This window comes from Eschrichtius robustus, chromosome 6 (assembly GCF_028021215.1).
Source record: "Eschrichtius robustus isolate mEscRob2 chromosome 6, mEscRob2.pri, whole genome shotgun sequence".
NCBI classification, from domain to species: Eukaryota; Metazoa; Chordata; class Mammalia; order Artiodactyla; family Eschrichtiidae; genus Eschrichtius; species Eschrichtius robustus.
The window spans coordinates 98,896,591-98,914,697 of NC_090829.1; the positions used below are offsets into that span (position 1 = coordinate 98,896,591).

The window sequence follows — 18,107 nt, forward strand, 5'->3', positions numbered from 1 at the left end:
CACAATTGTTCATTTAACTTTCATCATAAACTTCCCTTCTTATTTCTTCCTAGTATTTCACCAAAAATCCAGAAAGAGCCCTTCCTTGCCTCCTACCCCTACTTTCCCCCCCTCCTTCCATACTATCTTCCTTTTTATACCACTGCCAAGAACGGTCAAAGTTCTGTCAAATGAATTAACTTTAAAAGAACACGTCATCCGTGGGCACATTTTAGCATGACCTCAGCCAAGGCTAAACTAGCTAGCTGGAGTTCTGACCTTGAACCCCAAGAACTTAACACTCCTGAAGGCCATTAGTGTACAAACTATCAAAGAGAAGTTACAGTCGTTTCTTTAAGGACTTGCCAAAACTCAGCCAATTTGGCATTTCCCATCTTCCTATTTGGCCATGTGCAGGCAAGGAAAACATATGCACACACACTCTCAGTTTTCTAAAAGCTTGCTGTTAAGTAATTGGTCTGAGTCCATCTTCTTTCCTCTAATCCCAATCGCATTTCCTCTGCTAACTACAGCAGTAGACCCTTCTTGGCAGGGAGAGAATTACACTGCTGTTTTCACAACTGTGGAGGAAGGTCAAAGCTAACCACACTTTCGGGCTTCCCTGGTGGTGCAGTGGTTAAGAATCCACCTGCCAATGCAGGGGACACAGGTTCGAACCCTGGTCCGCGAAGATCCCACAGGCCGCGGAGCAACTAAGCCAGTGAGCCACAACTACTGAGCCTGCGCTCTAGAGCCCAGGTGCCACAAATACTAAAGCCCACATGCCTAGAGCCCGTGCTTGAAAGCCCACGCACAGCAACGAACACCCAACGCAGCCAAAAATAAATAAATAAATAAAATAAATTTATTTTAAAAAAAGCTAACCACACTTTCTTCAAGGCTGAGCCATAAGAAAGTTTGTATAGGAGCAACAGAGTTTTCCATATGTTCATAGGCAAGTCTTAAAATGCAAGGGGAGCCTTTTGCTTTAAATTATGGTTCGAAATTAGAGTCAGAAATGCCTTATACTTACACTACTTTCATCTGCTTATTACTTTCTTTTTATTAATACTTTAAGACATAAGGTTTTTAAAAAATTAAATGGGTAAGAAAAGAAGGTTGGTGAATTTCTTTTCTTGGACAGTCAGAGGGGCCAGAGGGCAGGATAGCTCTGGGCCCCTTCTAGAATTAAAAACCCCTGTCCGACTTCTAACCACAGTGAAAACACAGGGTGGGTAACAAAGATGTTTGGTAATCCACAAGACTGAAATAGGAAATAGAAGAATTTATTTTTAGCTGCAACAGAAACACTTATTACTAGTGACCTTAGGAAAGTCACCAAACCTCAATGAATTTTACAATTTTTGCGTATCTAAAGTGGGGATTACAATAATTGCCTCATCAAAGTACATTATAAAACAATGTGATAGAAACCATGTGGGGCCGTACCACTGTAAAAAATTATTAATATTACCTTTTTCCTCTTCCTGGTCTTGGTGGCATCTTCATTTGTTTCCTTTGGTTGTATCAAGAAACATTCTTTAGGCTATAAAGAAATGTAAATGAGAAAACTTTCATCTTAGCATGATGAGGTGTCAACTAATGGTATGAATCCCAAAGTATCAATGTCTACTGTCATGCATGTATTCTTCACAGTATCTTGGTAATACGGACAAAGAAATGTTGGAAAATCCACTGAAGGCTATTATGCAGGGGCCGAGCTGAGAGAACTTGTAAAAGTGAGAAAGTGCAGATGACTCAAGACTGGAAAATCTTTGAACAAAGGTCAAAATGTGTGAGTAAGTGTATATATGTGTTTGAGGTGGTGGTACAGGGTATTAAAGATGGAAGACAGTGGCTAGGTTTGGAAAATACAGGCAGAAAGAGATGTGATTAAAATTAAGATGTAGTAAAGAAGCCTTTGACTAGAATGACTGGTGTTTCCAGGAACTAGCAATGTGTGAGTCTGTATTTCCAAGTCACTGATTTATCATTTTGTTATCCATTCCTTTCCTCTTCTCAAGAGGCACAGAAAATATGAAGTAGGATATATTTACTTATATTTTTATAAAACCAGCTGCACCAAATGTCTTATCTATAGTGACTACAAAATGAATGTTTCTGCTTATGGTCTGACAAAAGCCTCAACACCATGGCATCCTGAGTAATTGATTTTGCCTGTTGCCTTGACCCCTGGAGTACCCTATATAGTTTAGTGCTATTTTTACCCTAAGGGTTTGTTTTGGGTTTTTTTAGTGTAGAAAAACAGGAAATTTGGACTAAGACCTTGATTTATAAAATAGAATGCTTCAGATTCCATATTTATTAATCATAAGCAGTTATATAAAATGTTTCCTGTATTAGATCTTCTATGCAACATTTTCAAACAAGTTGCCAAGTAAGACATAAAATATAAGTGAAAACTTATTCTGAGTTTTTTCTTGATTAAGTTTCCATTCCAACTAGAGAGTACTCAGTTTAAGCTGGTAAACTACTAACTAAAGCAATCTTGTCTCTACTGGCTCTGTTTAAAATGATTACAGATGAAGCTTTCTATTAAAGTTTCCAGATAGCCTGCAGATTAAGAATGCCTATGGCCTGAATCCAGAGAGATATAATGCTATGTAATTTCTTCAAGACATGGGGCCAGGACCAGCAGTTTCTAGACTCCGTTTCAGTTACAGAGAAGTAGATTCAAAAGGCTCAGGATTAAAGTAATATGGGAATCTTGAAATTTCAGCTGCTTCTCAGTTAAAAGAAAAAACCTGCAAAGTACAATTGCGTCATAGCTAAAGAAAATAGATATTAGGACCTCTCTTATTTAGAAGTTAAGCTGTCTTGTGGATGCAGATACACGCTAATTTGATGCCAATTAGAAACTGGGCCAAGGCCACTAATATGTCACAGAAGCTGCCAGACAGTCATAAGAGTCCAATTACAGATCAAGCCAACATCAGCTCATGCTGCTATGGCAAAGGCCTGGATACAATTAGTATCTCCCTAGATCTCTCAAGGCATACTGCAGTATCTTGTCCCCATTATGAAGGTTTTGGGGAAGCAGATGTAGAACCTGTTTCATTTTCTTATTTAGCAAATGGGGGTGCTCTCTAAGAGTATGTTCAATGTGCAGGGTTTGTATTTATGCCAGGTTTACAAAGCCAGTTAAACATGACACAAATTAAATGTGGAAATGAGCTCAGTTATAAGGATATGGACTCTCCAATTCTGGAAGAAAAAATAAAAACACAATTCTGAATCATGCAAAGGAAAAAAGAAACATGCCTGACAACTGCTTTTGTCAAGATCCTGTAACAGGTTTACATGCTAGGTTCAAATTCTTACATCATCTTAAAGGAAATGCAGTATGATATTTGTTTTCTGGGAGCAGCCACTTTAGCTGGTTGCAGTAGGGTGCTAATGAAGAAGCAAGTTTATGGGGTCAATTTCCATAGAAGTGAGACTACTTTATGAAGAAATACAAAGCCCATAGTATTGAAAATTCCTAAACTTTGCCAGCTGCCTTACAAATGCTGATGTTTACCCTCAGAGACACTAGGTAAGATGAGGAAGACTCAGGGTAGGCCAACTAACCATTTCTAGAAACTGATTCCAACAGTATCTGACTTTGGCAGTTAATAAGTAATGTCATTTCTTTATGCAGTGATTTTTAAATATGTACCCTGAGTATGAAGTTAAAGATTTAGAAGAATCACACTTGCCCAAAAATATACCAAAAAAAACTTATTAAGCTTTCAGTGAAGCAATTAATTGGGGCATGTTTTCAGTTCCTTAAAGTGTCAATAATTATATCCTTTAAGAATGAGTCCCCTAACACCATACACAAAAATAAACTCAAAATGGATTAGAGACCTAAATGTAAGACCGCACACTATAAAACTCTTAGAGGAAAACATAGGAAGAACACTCTTTGACATAAATCACAGCAAGATCTTTTTTGATCCACCTCCTAGAGAAATGGAAATAAAAACAAAAATAAACAAATGGGACCTAATGAAACTTCAAAGCTTTTGCACAGCAAAGGAAACCATAAACAAGACGAAAAGGCAACCCTCAGAATGGGAGAAAATATTTGCAAACGAATCAACGGACAAAGGATTAATCTCCAAAATATATAAACAGCTCATTCAGCTCAATTTTTTTTTAAAAATTATTTATTTTATTTATTTATGGCTGTGTTGGGTCTTCGTTTCTGTGCTAGGGCTTTCTCTAGTTGCGGCAAGTGGGGGCCACTCTTCATCACGGTGCGCGGGCCTCTCACTATCGTGGCCTCTCTTGTTGCGGAGCACAGGCTCCAGACGCGCAGGCTCAGTAATTGTGGCTCATGGGCCTAGCTGCTCCGCGGCATGTGGGATCTTCCCAGACCGGGGCTCGAACCCGTGTCCCCTGCATTGGCAGGCAGATTCTCAACCACTGCGCCACCAGGGAAGCCCTCAGCTCAATATTAAAGAAACAAACAACCCAATTCAAAAATGGGCAGAAGACGTAAATAGACATTTCTCCAAAGAAGACATACAGATGGCCAAGAAGCACATGAAAAGCTGCTCAACATCACTAATTATTAGAGAAATGCAAATCAAAACTATAATGAGGTATCACCTCACACCAGTTAGAATGGGCATCATCAGAAAATCTACAAACAAGAAATGCTGGAGAGGGTGTGGAGAAAAGGGAACCCTCTTGCACTGTTGGTGGGAATGTAAATTGATACAGCCACTATGGGGAACAATATGGAGGTTCCTTAAAAAACTAAAAATAGAATTACCATATAATCCAGCAATCCCACTACTGGGCATATACCCAGAGAAAACCATAATTCAAAAAGACACATGCACCCCAATGTTCACTGCAGCACTATTTACAATAGCCAGGTCATGGAAGCAACCTAAATGCCCATCGACAGATGAATGGATAAAGAAGTTGTGGTACATATATACAATGGAATATTACTCAGCCATAAAAAGGAACGAAATTGAGTCATTTGTTAAGACATGGATGGATCTAGAGACTGTCATACAGAGTGAAGTAAGTCAGAAAGAGAAAAACAAATATCATATATTAATGCATGTATGTGGAACCTAGAAAAATGGTACAGATAAACCGGTTTGCAGGGCAGAAGTTGAGACACAGATGTAGAGAACAAACGTATGGACACCAAGGGGGGAAAACCACAGTGGGGTGGGGATGGTGGGGGGCTGAATTGGGCGATTGGGATTGACATGTATACACTGATGTGTATAAAATTGATGACTGATTAAAAAAAAAAATGAGTCTTCTGGTTTTAACCATGGCAAATCATTTTCAAAATGCTACTAAAATGAAAATAAAGGAGGGACTTCCCTGGTGGTGCAGTGGTTAAGACTCCACGCTCCCAATGCAGGGGGCCCGGGTTCGATCCCTGGTTGGGGAACTAGATCTCACATGCATGCTGCAACTAACAGTTCGCATGTCTCTACTAAGGAGCCCACGAGCCGCAAATAAGGTGTCCACCTGCTGCAACTAAGACCCGGCACAAACAAATAAATATTTTTTTAAAAAACCCAAAAAAATTGAAAATAAAGGAAACTGAAAAAGATATAAGTCTATAAGGACCAAGAAACCAGGAGAAAGGACAACAGTAGTGGAGAGATTTCAACAACTTTTTGGAAAATGGAAAGGGTTGAAACTGGATGGAAGCTATTTAGCATAGGGAGAGAGACATCTAGCACCTGGGTTTCTAGAGAGGCAGATGCTAACAATACGTGTGTCTGTTTCACCTGTTGGACTCTGAAAAGGTTCAGCAGTGGGTGGCACAAGGTACTACAGAGGGGAAAGGGTTTGAAAGAAAGAGACTGGTTGAAACTTTACGTTTAAAATGATTAGCTTCCCTCCTACACCCACCTGGCTATATCTTCTGCCCAGGCAGCCAAGCAACTATCCCATTACTGCTTCCTCTCATCTTGTTCTTCCTAACAGAAGACTGGAGATTTATGCTCTGGAGAGAATAAGAAGACCAAGAAGTCTAGCATAAGGGAGGCAGGGTAGAGGTTGAGGCTCATTTCCTTTTCCTGTCCCTGTTTCAGGATATTTCAAGAGAGGCTTATATAGTGTAGGCAGAACACTACTGAATTCTTCTCTGGAAAAATAAAATGGCCTAAGAGAAATGCCACAAGAGAGTGACATTTGGGGGTTCCATAGTAAATGTCCAGCTTTGTTATCATATCACCCTACCAAGAGGTCCACTAATTAACAAGCCCCACTTATGCACAAAAGTTTTCCATTAACTTTTTAGTGTGTCTGTCTTTAATATGAATAGACAGCTAAGGTTCATGAGACATCTAAGGAAAGTCTCCAACATCATAGCAAATAAACAAAAAAAAGAAAAAAGAACCCTGAGGAAACAGAGACTGTACTTCAGAACAATTACAATTAATATTCTCAGAGAGATGAGGGAAGAATTTTCAGCCATGAAACAAGATGCTATAAAACAAGGATGCTATAAAAAAGGGGAAAAAAATCAAAAAACATTTAAACCTTAAAACAAATAAGAAAGTTGGGGGACTTCCTTGGTGGCACAGTGGTTAAGAATCTGCCTGCCAATGCAGAGGACATGGGTTCGATCCCTGGTCAGGGAAAATCCCACATGCTGCAGAGCACTATAAGCCCATGAGCCACAACTACTGAGCCTGCACACTGCAACTACTGAAGCCTGCGCACTCTAGGGCCCACGTGCTGCAACTACTGAAGCCCGCATGCCTAGATCCTGTGCTCCACAACAAGAGAAGCCACTGCAATGAGAAGCCTGTGCACTGCAAAGAAGAGTAGCCCCCACTTGCCACAACTAGAGGAAGCCTGTGTGCACCAACGAAGACCCAATGCAGCAAAAAATAAAAAAAATTAAAATTAAAATTAAAGAAAGTTGGAATAAAAATGTAGGAGGAAGTCTTGAAGATAAAATAGAAAAAAATCTCCCAGAAAGATGAAAAAATGATAAGAAAAAAATGGTAAGAAAATTAGAGAATCAGCCCAAGAGAATCAATATGCCAATAAAAGGTATTATAGAAAGTAAGAGTCACATAAAATGGTGGGAAAGAAGTAATAAAAAAAAATAATGTATGAAAACCTTTCCAGAACTGAAGGAAAATTTCTAGAACATGAAACTCCAAATTGAAAGCCCATTAAGTATACAGTACAATGGATAAGAAAAATAACCACGCTAAGGAAAATCACTGTGAAATTGCAGAACATCCTGGATAAACAATAGATTCTAAAAACTTATGAAAAGAAAAACAGTAACATACAAAATACAAAAGGTCAAAGAAAAGAATGGTGGCAGACCTTGCAACAGCAGTAATCAATGCTTGAACTCAGTAGAACAAAGCCTTCAAAATTATGGGGAAAATTTATTTGCAAATTAGATTTTTAAACCCAGCAAAATTATCAATCAACCTAAGAGGAATATTTTCAGATTTCAGTAAACATTCTCAGATATTTAGGATCTCAAAAAATTTACTTCCTACCCACAGATACTCAAGGCTCTATTCCAGCACAATCAAGGGCTAAATCAAGAAAGAGGATGACATAGGATTCAATAAGTAGGGAGACCAATCTGGGAGACTACTGAAGGGGCAGTAAAGAGAAGTCTCAGTTGTTCAGCAGGCCTAGAGAATAACCAATTCAGAGTGGAATAAAAGTGTGGAGATCTGTAGGAAAGAACAATACCTGATCTATTTGAGCATATGGAAAATATTGTCCATGGGCATGTGGAAGAGATGTTGGAACATACAGGAGCAATTAACAGTAGGAACATAGCAAGCTAGGCAAGTGAAGAAATGAGGTAATTATTAATACCATAAAAATAAAGAGTTGTATAAGAAAGGAGGGATGATTATAGCTTCTCTTTTTCTCAGCACTGAACAGTGTTTCCATGGTCATAATAATGAAAGAGTGACAACTGTTTTAACCAAAATGTAACATTGTATTGGCAGAGGAAGTAGCAGTTGGAGAGGGAATAGGGCATAGGTGAGAGGACTATGTCCTCCTATGCTACCTCGGGAAGTTAATGTCAGAAAGTGGTAAGTCAAGAAACTGCAGTATAAAATATAAGGTAGCAAGTAAGAAAAACAGCTAAAGACTGATGGTGGTTGCCCCTGAGGAAAGACCTAGATAAGAGTAGGGAAGGGGACTGCTGCTTTTCCACTAAAAACTTTTAATAGTGTTTGATTATTACTTTGGTAAAAATAAAAAAATGTAAATTGTCATTTTATAACAAAAACAAGCATGTTCATTGTAAAAATAAAAACAACTTAGAACTGCCTTTTGGGTTTGGCCAAAAGTTATTCAATACACACTCACCGAAATGTCTAAAATTAAAAGACAGATTAATTCCAAAAGCTGACAAAAATACAAAGCAAGCAAAACTCTCATACACTGATATTGGGAGTGGAAAAAAGGCATAATCATTTTTGAAAAAAGTCTAGCAGTTTTTATAAAACTAAACATGATTCAGCAATTCTATTCCTATGTGTTTACTCAAGAGAAATAAAAATATATGCTAACAAAAAGGCTTGTATGTGATTGTTGATTGTAGATTTATTCAGAATAGACCCTAACAGGAAATAGCCACAGGTATCCATCAACAGAAGAATGGATAAATAAACTATGATATATTCATCTAGTTGAATATCACTTAGTGTCATGGATTGAATTGTGTTCCCCATAATTCATATGCTGAAGCCCTAACCCCCAGTGTGACTATATTTGGAGATAGGGCCTTTGAAGAGGTAATTAAGGTTAAATGAGGTCATAAGGATGGGGTCCTGATCCAATAGGACTGGTGTCCTTATATGAGGAGGAAGAGACACTAGGAATGTGCACGCACAGAGAAAGACCATACGAGGACACAGTGAGAAGGCAACCATCTACAAACCAAGGAGAAAAGCATCAGGAGAAACTAAACCTGACAACACCCTGATTTTAGACTTCCAGCCTCCAGAACCATGAGAAATAAATTGCTGATGTTTATACCACCCCGTCTGTGCTACTTTGTTATGGCAGCCCTAGCAGACTAATATACTCAGCAAAACCAAACAAAAAACAAAAAACAAAGACAAACAAAAAGAACCACTGTCATCAACATGGATGAATCTAAATAATATTGTGCTGAATAAAAGAAGCCTCGAACAAAAGAGCATACCCTGTATGATTTCATTTACATGAAATCCTAGAAAAAGCAAAACAAATTTTGGGGGAAAAAACATCAGAAAAATGGTTGCCTAAGGGGCAAGGAGTTTGGAATGGTGATTAACAGGGAGGTGGCATGAAAGGATTCTGGGGTGATGGTAATGTTCTGTATCCTGTAGGGGTTTGTGTTACAGAGTTATATGAATTTGTCAAAACTCACTGAATGGTACGTTTGACATCTGTGTATTTTATTGTATGTTAACTTTACCTTACAAGGAAAAAAAAAAGAACTTTAAAGTAAATATTGGCTTTTAAAAATAATATGCATGCTGAAGCATGTGAGGGGAGTGTACTGATTTTGCAAATTACTTTGAAATGTGTCAAAAATAAGGTGATTGCTAGATGGATAGTGCCTGAACACACTGTTCAAAAATTTTGGACACAGTCACAGTTACATAAGAAATCCTTAAAAGGAATTCCCTGGCGGTCCAGTGGTTAGGACTCCATGCTTTCACTGCTGAGGGTCCGGGTTTGATACCTGGTCGGGGAACTAGGATCCCACAAGCCCCGCAGTGCAGCCAAATTAAAAAGAAAAAACAAAAGTCTTTAAAGAAATTAAAGGTGTGCCTCGCAGATTCTCTCAAACATGAGTCTAGGAAGCTTAAGGGGTCTTATCTTGTAATTGTCTCAGCTGAAGCCCAAGGTACAGAAGGATTTATCTGGAAAACACTGTGGGTGTGACTTCTGCCTAATAGAGTAAATCCCCAGAAGAATCATAGGAGACCCACACAGTTCTTTTTTTTTTAAATTTATTTATTTAATTACTAATTTATTATTTTTGGCTGCGTTGGGTCTTCATGGCTGCATGCAGGTTTTCTCTAGTTGCAGTGAGCGGGGGCTACTCTTTGTTGCAGTGCGCGGGCTTCTCATTACAGTGGCTTCTCTTGTTGCACAGCATGGGCTCTAGGCAGGCGGGCTTCAGTAGTTGTGGCATGCGGGCTCAGCAGTGGTGGCTCACGGGCTCTAGAGCGCAGGCTCAGTAGTTGTGGCGCATGAGCTTAGCTGCTCCGCGGCATGTGGGCTCATCATGGACCAGGGCTTGAACCTGTGTTCCCGGCATTGGCAGGAGGATTCTTAACCACTGCGCCACAAGGGAAGCCCCCACACAATTCTTAAAGGAGTTATATATTCAGAAGCTGAGAGGGTCAGAGAGGAACCCTCAGAATTCTATCATCAAGAAGCAAGCTGAAAGAGCTGCTTAGCTGCAAACACATGTTACCTTTCATTTAAAAAAAAAGGGAGGATGACTCAGAGGACAGAACAAGAACCCAAACAGCAGTGCCAAGAACCATAAGACCCTGGGCCTTAAGACTTAATCAAGAAATTCCTAACACTTTCTGAATGTTGTGGACCAATGACTCTTTGTTACTCCTATTTGAATACAAATGCCTATAGAGGTTATCCAATGCTTGCCTCACTGCTTGGTGTTGGGTACGTAGGGGTGAGATAACTTGTCTCTTCAGTTTCATAGGTTGAGAAGAAATACACTCAAAGAGCTATACTTAAAGGTCTAAACCCGAGGAACCTCAACTGCACCTGGACATGATCTAGACAATGAAATTCTGGACACCAAGCTCATGCTGTAATGTCATGAGATTTTTGCAAGCCTTGGGAGGGGCAACTATATTCTGCATATGGGAGGGATGTAAATCACTGGGGGCCAGAGGGCAGACTGTGGGAGCCAGATTACAGGATAGCACCAGTGATCACTATCTCCTGGTATTCATCCCCTCCTCTTGAATGTGTACCAGATATACTGATCTGCTTCTAACAGAATACGGCAGAAGTGATGTGATATCAGTTCTGAGATTAGGTTGTAAAAAGACTGTCGTTTCTCTCTTAGAGGTAAACATAAGAAGAACACTCTTTGACATAAATCACAGCAAGATCCTTTTTGACCCACCTCCTAGAGAAATGGAAATAAAAACAAAAATAAACAAAGGGGACCTAATGAAACTTAAAAGCTTTTGAACAGCAAAGGAAACCATAAACAAGATGAAAAGACAACCCTCAGAATGGGAGAAAATATTTGCAAACAAAGCAACTGACAAAGGATTAATCTCCAAAATATACAAACAGCTCATGCAGCTCAATATCAAAAAAACAAACAACCCAATCAAAAAATGGGCAGAAGATCTAAATAGACATTTCTCCAAAGAAGATATACAGATTGCCAAAAACACATGAAAGGATGCTCAACATCACTAATCATTAGAGAAATGCAAATCAAAACTACAGTGAGGTGTGTGTGGGAAAAAAAAAACCACAAAACTACAGTGAGGTATCACCTCACACCAGTCAGAATGGCCATCATCAAAAAATCTACAAACAATAAATGCTGGACAGGGTGTGGAGAAAAGGGAACTCTCTTGCACTCTTGGTGGGAATGTAAATTGATACAGCCACTATGGAGAACAGTATGGAGGCTCCTTAAAAAACTAAAAATAGAAGTACCATATGACCCAGCAATCCCACTACTGGGCATATACCTTGAGAAAACCGTAATTCAAAGAGTCATGTACCACAGTGTTCACTGCAGCACTGTTTACAATAGCCAGGACATGGAAGCAACCTAAGTGTCCATCGACAGATGAATGGATAAAGAAGAAGTGGCACATATATACAATGGAATATTACTCAGCCAAAAAAAGAAATGAAATTAAACTATTTGTAGTGGGGTGGATAGAGCTAGAGTCTGTCATACAGAGTGAAGTAAGTCAGAAAGAGAAAGACAAATACCATATGCTAACACATATATATGGAATCTAAAAGAAAAAAAAAGAAAGCGTTCTGATGAACCTAGCGGCAGGACAGGAATAAAGACGCAGACGTAGAGAATGGACTTGAGGACACGGGGAGGGGGCAGGGTAAGCTGGGACGAAGTGAGAGAGTAGCACTGACATATATACACTACCAAATGTAAAACAGATAGCTAGTGGGAAGCAGTCGCATCGCACGGGGACATCAGCTCGGTGCTTTGTGACCACCTAGAGGGTTGGGATAGGAAAGGTGGGAAGGAGATGCAAGAGGGAGGGGATATGGGGATATATGTATACATATAGCTGATTTACTTTGTTATACAGCAGAAACTAACACACCATTGTAAAGCAATTATACTCTAATAACGATGTTTAAAAAAAAAAAAAGACTGTGGTTTCAGTCTTGAGTGCTCTTGATAGTTCCCTCTTGGGTCACTCACATGGCCTGAAGGAAGCCATGGGCAATGTTGTGAGGCATCCCTGTGGAGAGGCTCACTTGATGTGGGACTGAGGCCTGCCAACAGCCACCTGAATGAGCTTCAAGAAGGGTTCCTCATGGTGGAGCCCCTAACGTCCAGCTTACAACTTGACTGACAACTGATGAGAGATGTAGAGCCAGAGAGACTGAACTTGGCCATGTCTGAGAGGTAACAGAAACTGAGATAAGGAATCTTTTCAGTTTTAAGCTACTAACTTTGGGGGTAATTTGTTATACAACAATAGATTAATACAAAGAGAAACAGAATTGAGACACCAGCATGGAAAGGAGGAAGGTAAATCAGAGAGTAGACAGGACACAGTCCTCTTTTCTCTTAATCAAGAATAATCTTGAAGATAAAGAGTAGGAGAGATATGAAATGATCAATGTGAAAATAAAGAATTAGTAAGAAAATACAGTAGTGAGAGAGGTAAGTAAGGAGGGAAAGGGATAAGTACTCTTGCTGAAGATTCTTTTATGATCCAAGGAGATAAACAAAAGGCTAGCTTAAGAAAAAAAGAAGTCCAGTGTTGTCTCTGAGGGGGAGAGGATGGGTCATGGAACCATTAAAAGGCTACTGACATCATGGAGGCATCAATGAAAATTCACGAAATCCCTCATAAGGGATTATATTCTGGGAACCGTAATTACAAAGTCACTAGGGCTGGCTCTGAAATGAGTGATGTTGAGGAGGGAAGAGGGTGATGCAATCTCTAGGAGTAGGGGAATTCATCATTTATTTTGGAAGCAGTATTCGGAAAGAAAAAAAAAAAAAACTACTGGCAAATCTTTATACTCACATTATTAAGGAGGCCAAGGATGATTGTTTAGATGTGAAATGGTTGCTAGAGATGATGTAGTTGCAAGGGTAGAAAACTTGTATAAAGTTATAAACCTGCTGCTTGAAGTACTGGACAGATGGGAGGTGTGGACTCAGTAATAAAAATGTGAGGCTCAGCTATGGCAAAGGAGGGAACACCATCTAACTGGACAGATACTCTCACCTGGTGATATGCATATTACAGCTAGCAGCATAATGCCAGGCAGTTCCTATGCAAGCATTAAAAAACAAAACAAACAAGCAAACAAAAAACCCCTTCGAGAACAGCAAACAACTAAGCAAATTTGAAAAATATTCAAAACTTAAATATAGTAAACAGTAATTTCTTTTCTTTTTTTTTTTTTTGATCCAAGAAAAAAATATGATTACTATTAAAAAACAAATACTTGGTCACATGTGCCAAATGAATCATGTGCCTATGGCTGTGCTAGGTACCACAGTGAACACAAAAGAAACCCTGGCCCCTGAGGTGCTTATGGGCTAGTTGGAAATGCAACCTCTATGTGCATAAACAACTAGAGAAGGACTCAAGAAAGGACAGTCGGCCTGACAAAAAGGCCGTCCTTGGGGTGGTGAGATGAGTTCCAGAGGGAGAAGAGCAGCGGGAGACAGGATGAGGAGGCCACAGAGGAGCCCAAGGGACTGTGCGGTATTAGGGCTGGAGAAGAGACTCCCAGGTCTAATGTCAAGGTGGGGGACCCTTCAAGGAGGGGCTGAAGGAGGGACAATGGTCACGGGGCTCCAAAAGTCGTCTGCGGGCAGCAGTGTCAGGGAGCTGATGGCTCACAGCTGGAACACAAAGGGTTGAGATGGAAAGAGGGGTAAGAAAGCTGGGATACCAGTCTAGTCATCCATTCTTCCTTTTCACAAATGAGTGCCAGTTTGGGGAAGGTTCTGTGCCAGATGCAGTGGAGATGCACAGATGTGTACAGCATGTGAGGGAGACCAGGGAGATAGATGGATAACACTCAAATAAGGCAGAGGGGCACAAGGAGATTCCTGTGTGAATTCTCTGGCCAGGGCAATGAGGATAGGCTTGTAGAGAGTGATAAGGGCACTGTGTCTACCTAGGACTTTGATTCTTCTTCTTCTTTTTTTTTTTTTTAATTTGTATTCATTTATTTATTTATTGGCCACTCGGCATGCAGGATCTTAGTTCCCAGACCAGGGGTTGAACCAGTGTCCCCTGCAGTGGAAGCGTGGAGCCCTAACCACTGGACCGCCAGGGAATTCCCAGGACTTTGTTTCCTTAAAGCAATTTGTTAGTGAAAGAAATTAGAGCAAGATGAAGGTGGTTAAAATAAGCAGTAAAATATCTGGTGATTTTTTTTTTCCTTGGCAGAAAATAGCAATGGCATGCGACCAAGAAATTACTTGATGGCATGGTAAATCCAATTTTCCCAAGTTGAATGAGGAAGGACAGGTGGAAAGGGAAATGGAAGCAGTGTCATCCTCAGGGTGTGGCTTAAAGGCAGTCAAGTGGGTCATCACTCCCGGTACCCATCTCTCTGAGCTTCAGGTTCTTTGTAAAATGGGGTCCCCCCTACTTCGCAGGGCAGCTGTGACGACTGTGAGTCATGGTACCTTACACAGTGCCTGTGGTGAGTGTTCAATAAATCCACTTATTGTTGAAACCAGGGCTGCTGAAAGATAGGTGAATGCTCATAGAAATTAAGAATGCATTTAACTTTCTCTTCCTCGATCTTTCTCCTTTCTTCCTGTGGTTCCCTGCCATTTATCTAACTTGATGGTTGTGGGAAAAGAAGACTCAAGTTGGAAGGAGGTAAAAAATAGGTGGAAATTCAGCAAACGAACGCTCTGCCAATAAAAAGACAGTAAAGATGCAGGCTTCGGTGAGTTTATTAATGCAAATTTATTCTTTCACCAAAGAGCCCAGAAAAAGTGAGGGACAATCAAAAATAAAATCAAGGGAGAAAGTAATAAAAAAGAAAGTCAATGGGCTACAAAGAATATTCGGAGCAAGCGCAGTAGCGCGCCTCGCCGCTATGGCGGCGGTGCCGTCCAGTCGGCCGCTGGTGGTGGTGGCCACTTCCCCTCAGGAAGTCCGGTCTCCGCCTCCCGCTCCCACCCTGCTTGCTCGGCGGCGGCAGCGGTTGTCCCTGCCTCTCCGCCTCCTCCACCTCGGCCTGTCCACTGGCGGGCGGCGTTGGCGCAGAGGGGGCCCTGCCTCAGAGAAGATACCACGTTGAATGAGCAAAGACTGAACTTTTTACAGATACCTTTTGTAAAAGGCTTATAAGGAGTAGTGCCATAATTTGAATCACAATGGATTTCACTTTATGAGGTGAATGGGAGTGGAGTATTGGACAAAAATAGATTTTTTAATCTCTGCATCATGGTTTTTAGCTCCTCAGTTGTTGCACAGTCTCACTATTTGGGGAAAGTTCATGCTAAAAAAACTGAAGCAATCAATGGGTGAATATGATCAAATTTCTCCACCAAGTTCTCAACCTGTTAAGGAGAACCTCTTGTCAACCTAATGAAGCATTCAAAGACATGTGACTCTTTTCAAGATGAACTTGAAGATTACATCAAAGTGCAGAAAGCCAGAGGCTTAGAGCCAAAGACTTGTTTCAGAAAGATGAGAGAGGATTATTTGGAAACCTGTGGGTGCAAAGAAGAGGTTGATTCTAGACCCAGGTGTAGAATGTTTGATCAAAGACTCCTTTGTGAAACCGTCCAGATCTACCGAAGACCATGCAGTATTTCGCAAACAGTGGAAAAGCGGTTACCTCAGTGGCTAGCAGCTCATGACAGCAGGCTGAGACTGGACTCCCTGAGCTGCTGTCAATTCACCAGGGACTGTTTCTCAGGAAAACCAGTAGCTCTGAACTTTAGTCAGCAAGAGTATAACTGTAGCTCATACAGTGTAGAATCTGGAGTTTACAGGCACCTCTCCTCAGAAAACAGTACCGGTGCCCATCAAGCTAGTTATAAACAGATACATCAGAAGAGAAAAGGCACCCAGAGGAAGGCCGGGAAAAACGAGAGGAGGAGCGGCCCAAGCATAAGAGGAAGAAAGCTTGCGAGGAAATAGATTTAGACAAATACAAGTGCATCTAAAGAAACAAAACAGAGGTGGAAACAGTCAGTACAGAAAAGCTTAAGAACCGAAAGGAGAAAAAAAGCCGAGATGTAGCCTCTAAGAAAGAGGAACATAAGCATAGTACAGAGAAAAAGGAACAAGGCAAAGAAAGGAAGAAGAGGAGATGCTTTGGGACCAGTCTAGCCTTGGATTTTGAAGCTCTTGCATTGGTTCTCCTGAAGTTAAACTGAAAAAATAGTTGAGGAGCTTGGTTTTACGATGTTCCTATCACTCGTTTCATGTGAACAGGTACAAAGGCTAAGTGAACAGAAAACATTTAGTGTGCTTGCTCTCCAACATGGAAATTACTTTTCCTCTTTTCTAAAATCATTACTACATTTTTCTTATACATAATGTAATTTCCCTTAACGAGAGTGGCTCTGCTTTAATTCATCAAATTGCTATGATGGTGGAAATATTTCTCCCTTGGGATGTCATTTATTTTAAATTGGAGGATTAATAGGCTTTATAGAATCTATTTCTTGACTGGGTTTTAGTTTGGGGTGGGTGTTTTTATATTCATTAGTTTTCTCTGTGAAGCAGTTTAGATTGATTTTTTTTCCTTTGTTAGATCTAACTTGCAGTATATTTTCTATATTGGAAAGTGGAAAATGACATACATTATAATATGCTTAAGTTACATACAGTTTTAAACGTTTCAAGGAGTCCTGATACAAAATCAGTTTATATTCTGGAAATGTTTATAATATAATAAAGTTCTAATTTCTACCAAAAAAAAAAGAATATTTGGAAACAAGTTCTGCAAGTAGGCATTGATTAGAGGCAAAGGTCAAAGAAGGCATGACTGTGGTATGGTCAGTGGAGTTAAGTGAGGTAAAATCAAACCCCATCTTGGTGAAATAAATTGAAAAGCCACAGATGTTAACCTGTAGGTCTTAGAAAGAATGGTTCAAACTACAATTGATACACGGCCTTGGAGTTAAATATTTGGTGACTATAGAGAAAACCAAGACTGATTATACATTAAATACGTATATCTTTCTGCATTCCCCACCTCACAAAGAAAAAATAATGAATAAAATAAAAGACTTGAAGTATATTTTACTATAATAATTATCACTTCAGTGCTTACGCTTTGCCAACCACAGTTCAAAGAGCTTAACAAGTGTTAATCATTTAATCCTCACCATAACCCTGTGAAGAAAATACACGTATTATCACCCCTTTACCAATACGGAAACTAAGGCACAGAGAGTTTAACTTGCCCAAGGAGTCACAGCTTGTAGGGAACCAAAATGCTAAACTGCTTCCCACAATTATCCTGAGCCTGGTCACAAACTTGGGGTCACAAAACTCTAGTGGAATGTGTTTAGGGCCACCTACAATAAGAATAAGGCCACATATAGTTACTATGAAGAAGATGGTAACTTTGGACTGACAGTTAGATAGTCCTTTAAAAAATCACACATGGTTACCAATTAGGTCTCAGGGACAATAATGTAAGAAAGGCGCAAATGGATTTGAGTGGCCAGCAAGAAGATTAAAAAGGCAATAAAAGGTCCTAAGTCCAGGGAGCAAAGTTTATCAAATGGCCACTTGTGGTAATGCGAAGGTAGCAAATCCTCAATAAGAATTCACACAACAGACATGATGCTAGATGGACATGAGGCCCTGGGAGCCTGCTCACAGCATGTCTTGGTACTGTAATAATGCATTGGTGTGGGGGCAATCTTGCATATCTAT

General features: G+C 40.1%; 1 protein-coding gene and 1 pseudogene across 4 annotated transcripts in view; one reads left to right on the top strand and one right to left on the bottom strand.

Annotated features, from left to right (window-relative positions):
* Window positions 1-18,107, bottom strand: part of CMSS1 (cms1 ribosomal small subunit homolog) — a 383,497-nt gene that overhangs the window by 17,757 nt on the left and 347,633 nt on the right. For 3 of the 4 annotated variants that reach the window (XM_068546863.1, XM_068546862.1, XM_068546866.1), the window contains exon 3: window positions 1,454-1,525. The exons of the other annotated variant lie outside the window; for it this stretch is intronic. In XM_068546863.1, the coding sequence (XP_068402964.1) occupies window positions 1,454-1,525 (72 nt within the window). The remainder of the gene's footprint in view (window positions 1-1,453; window positions 1,526-18,107) is intronic. 4 annotated transcript variants of the gene reach the window in all.
* On the top strand, window positions 15,786-16,600 carry LOC137765790 (lysine-rich coiled-coil protein 1-like; annotated as a pseudogene).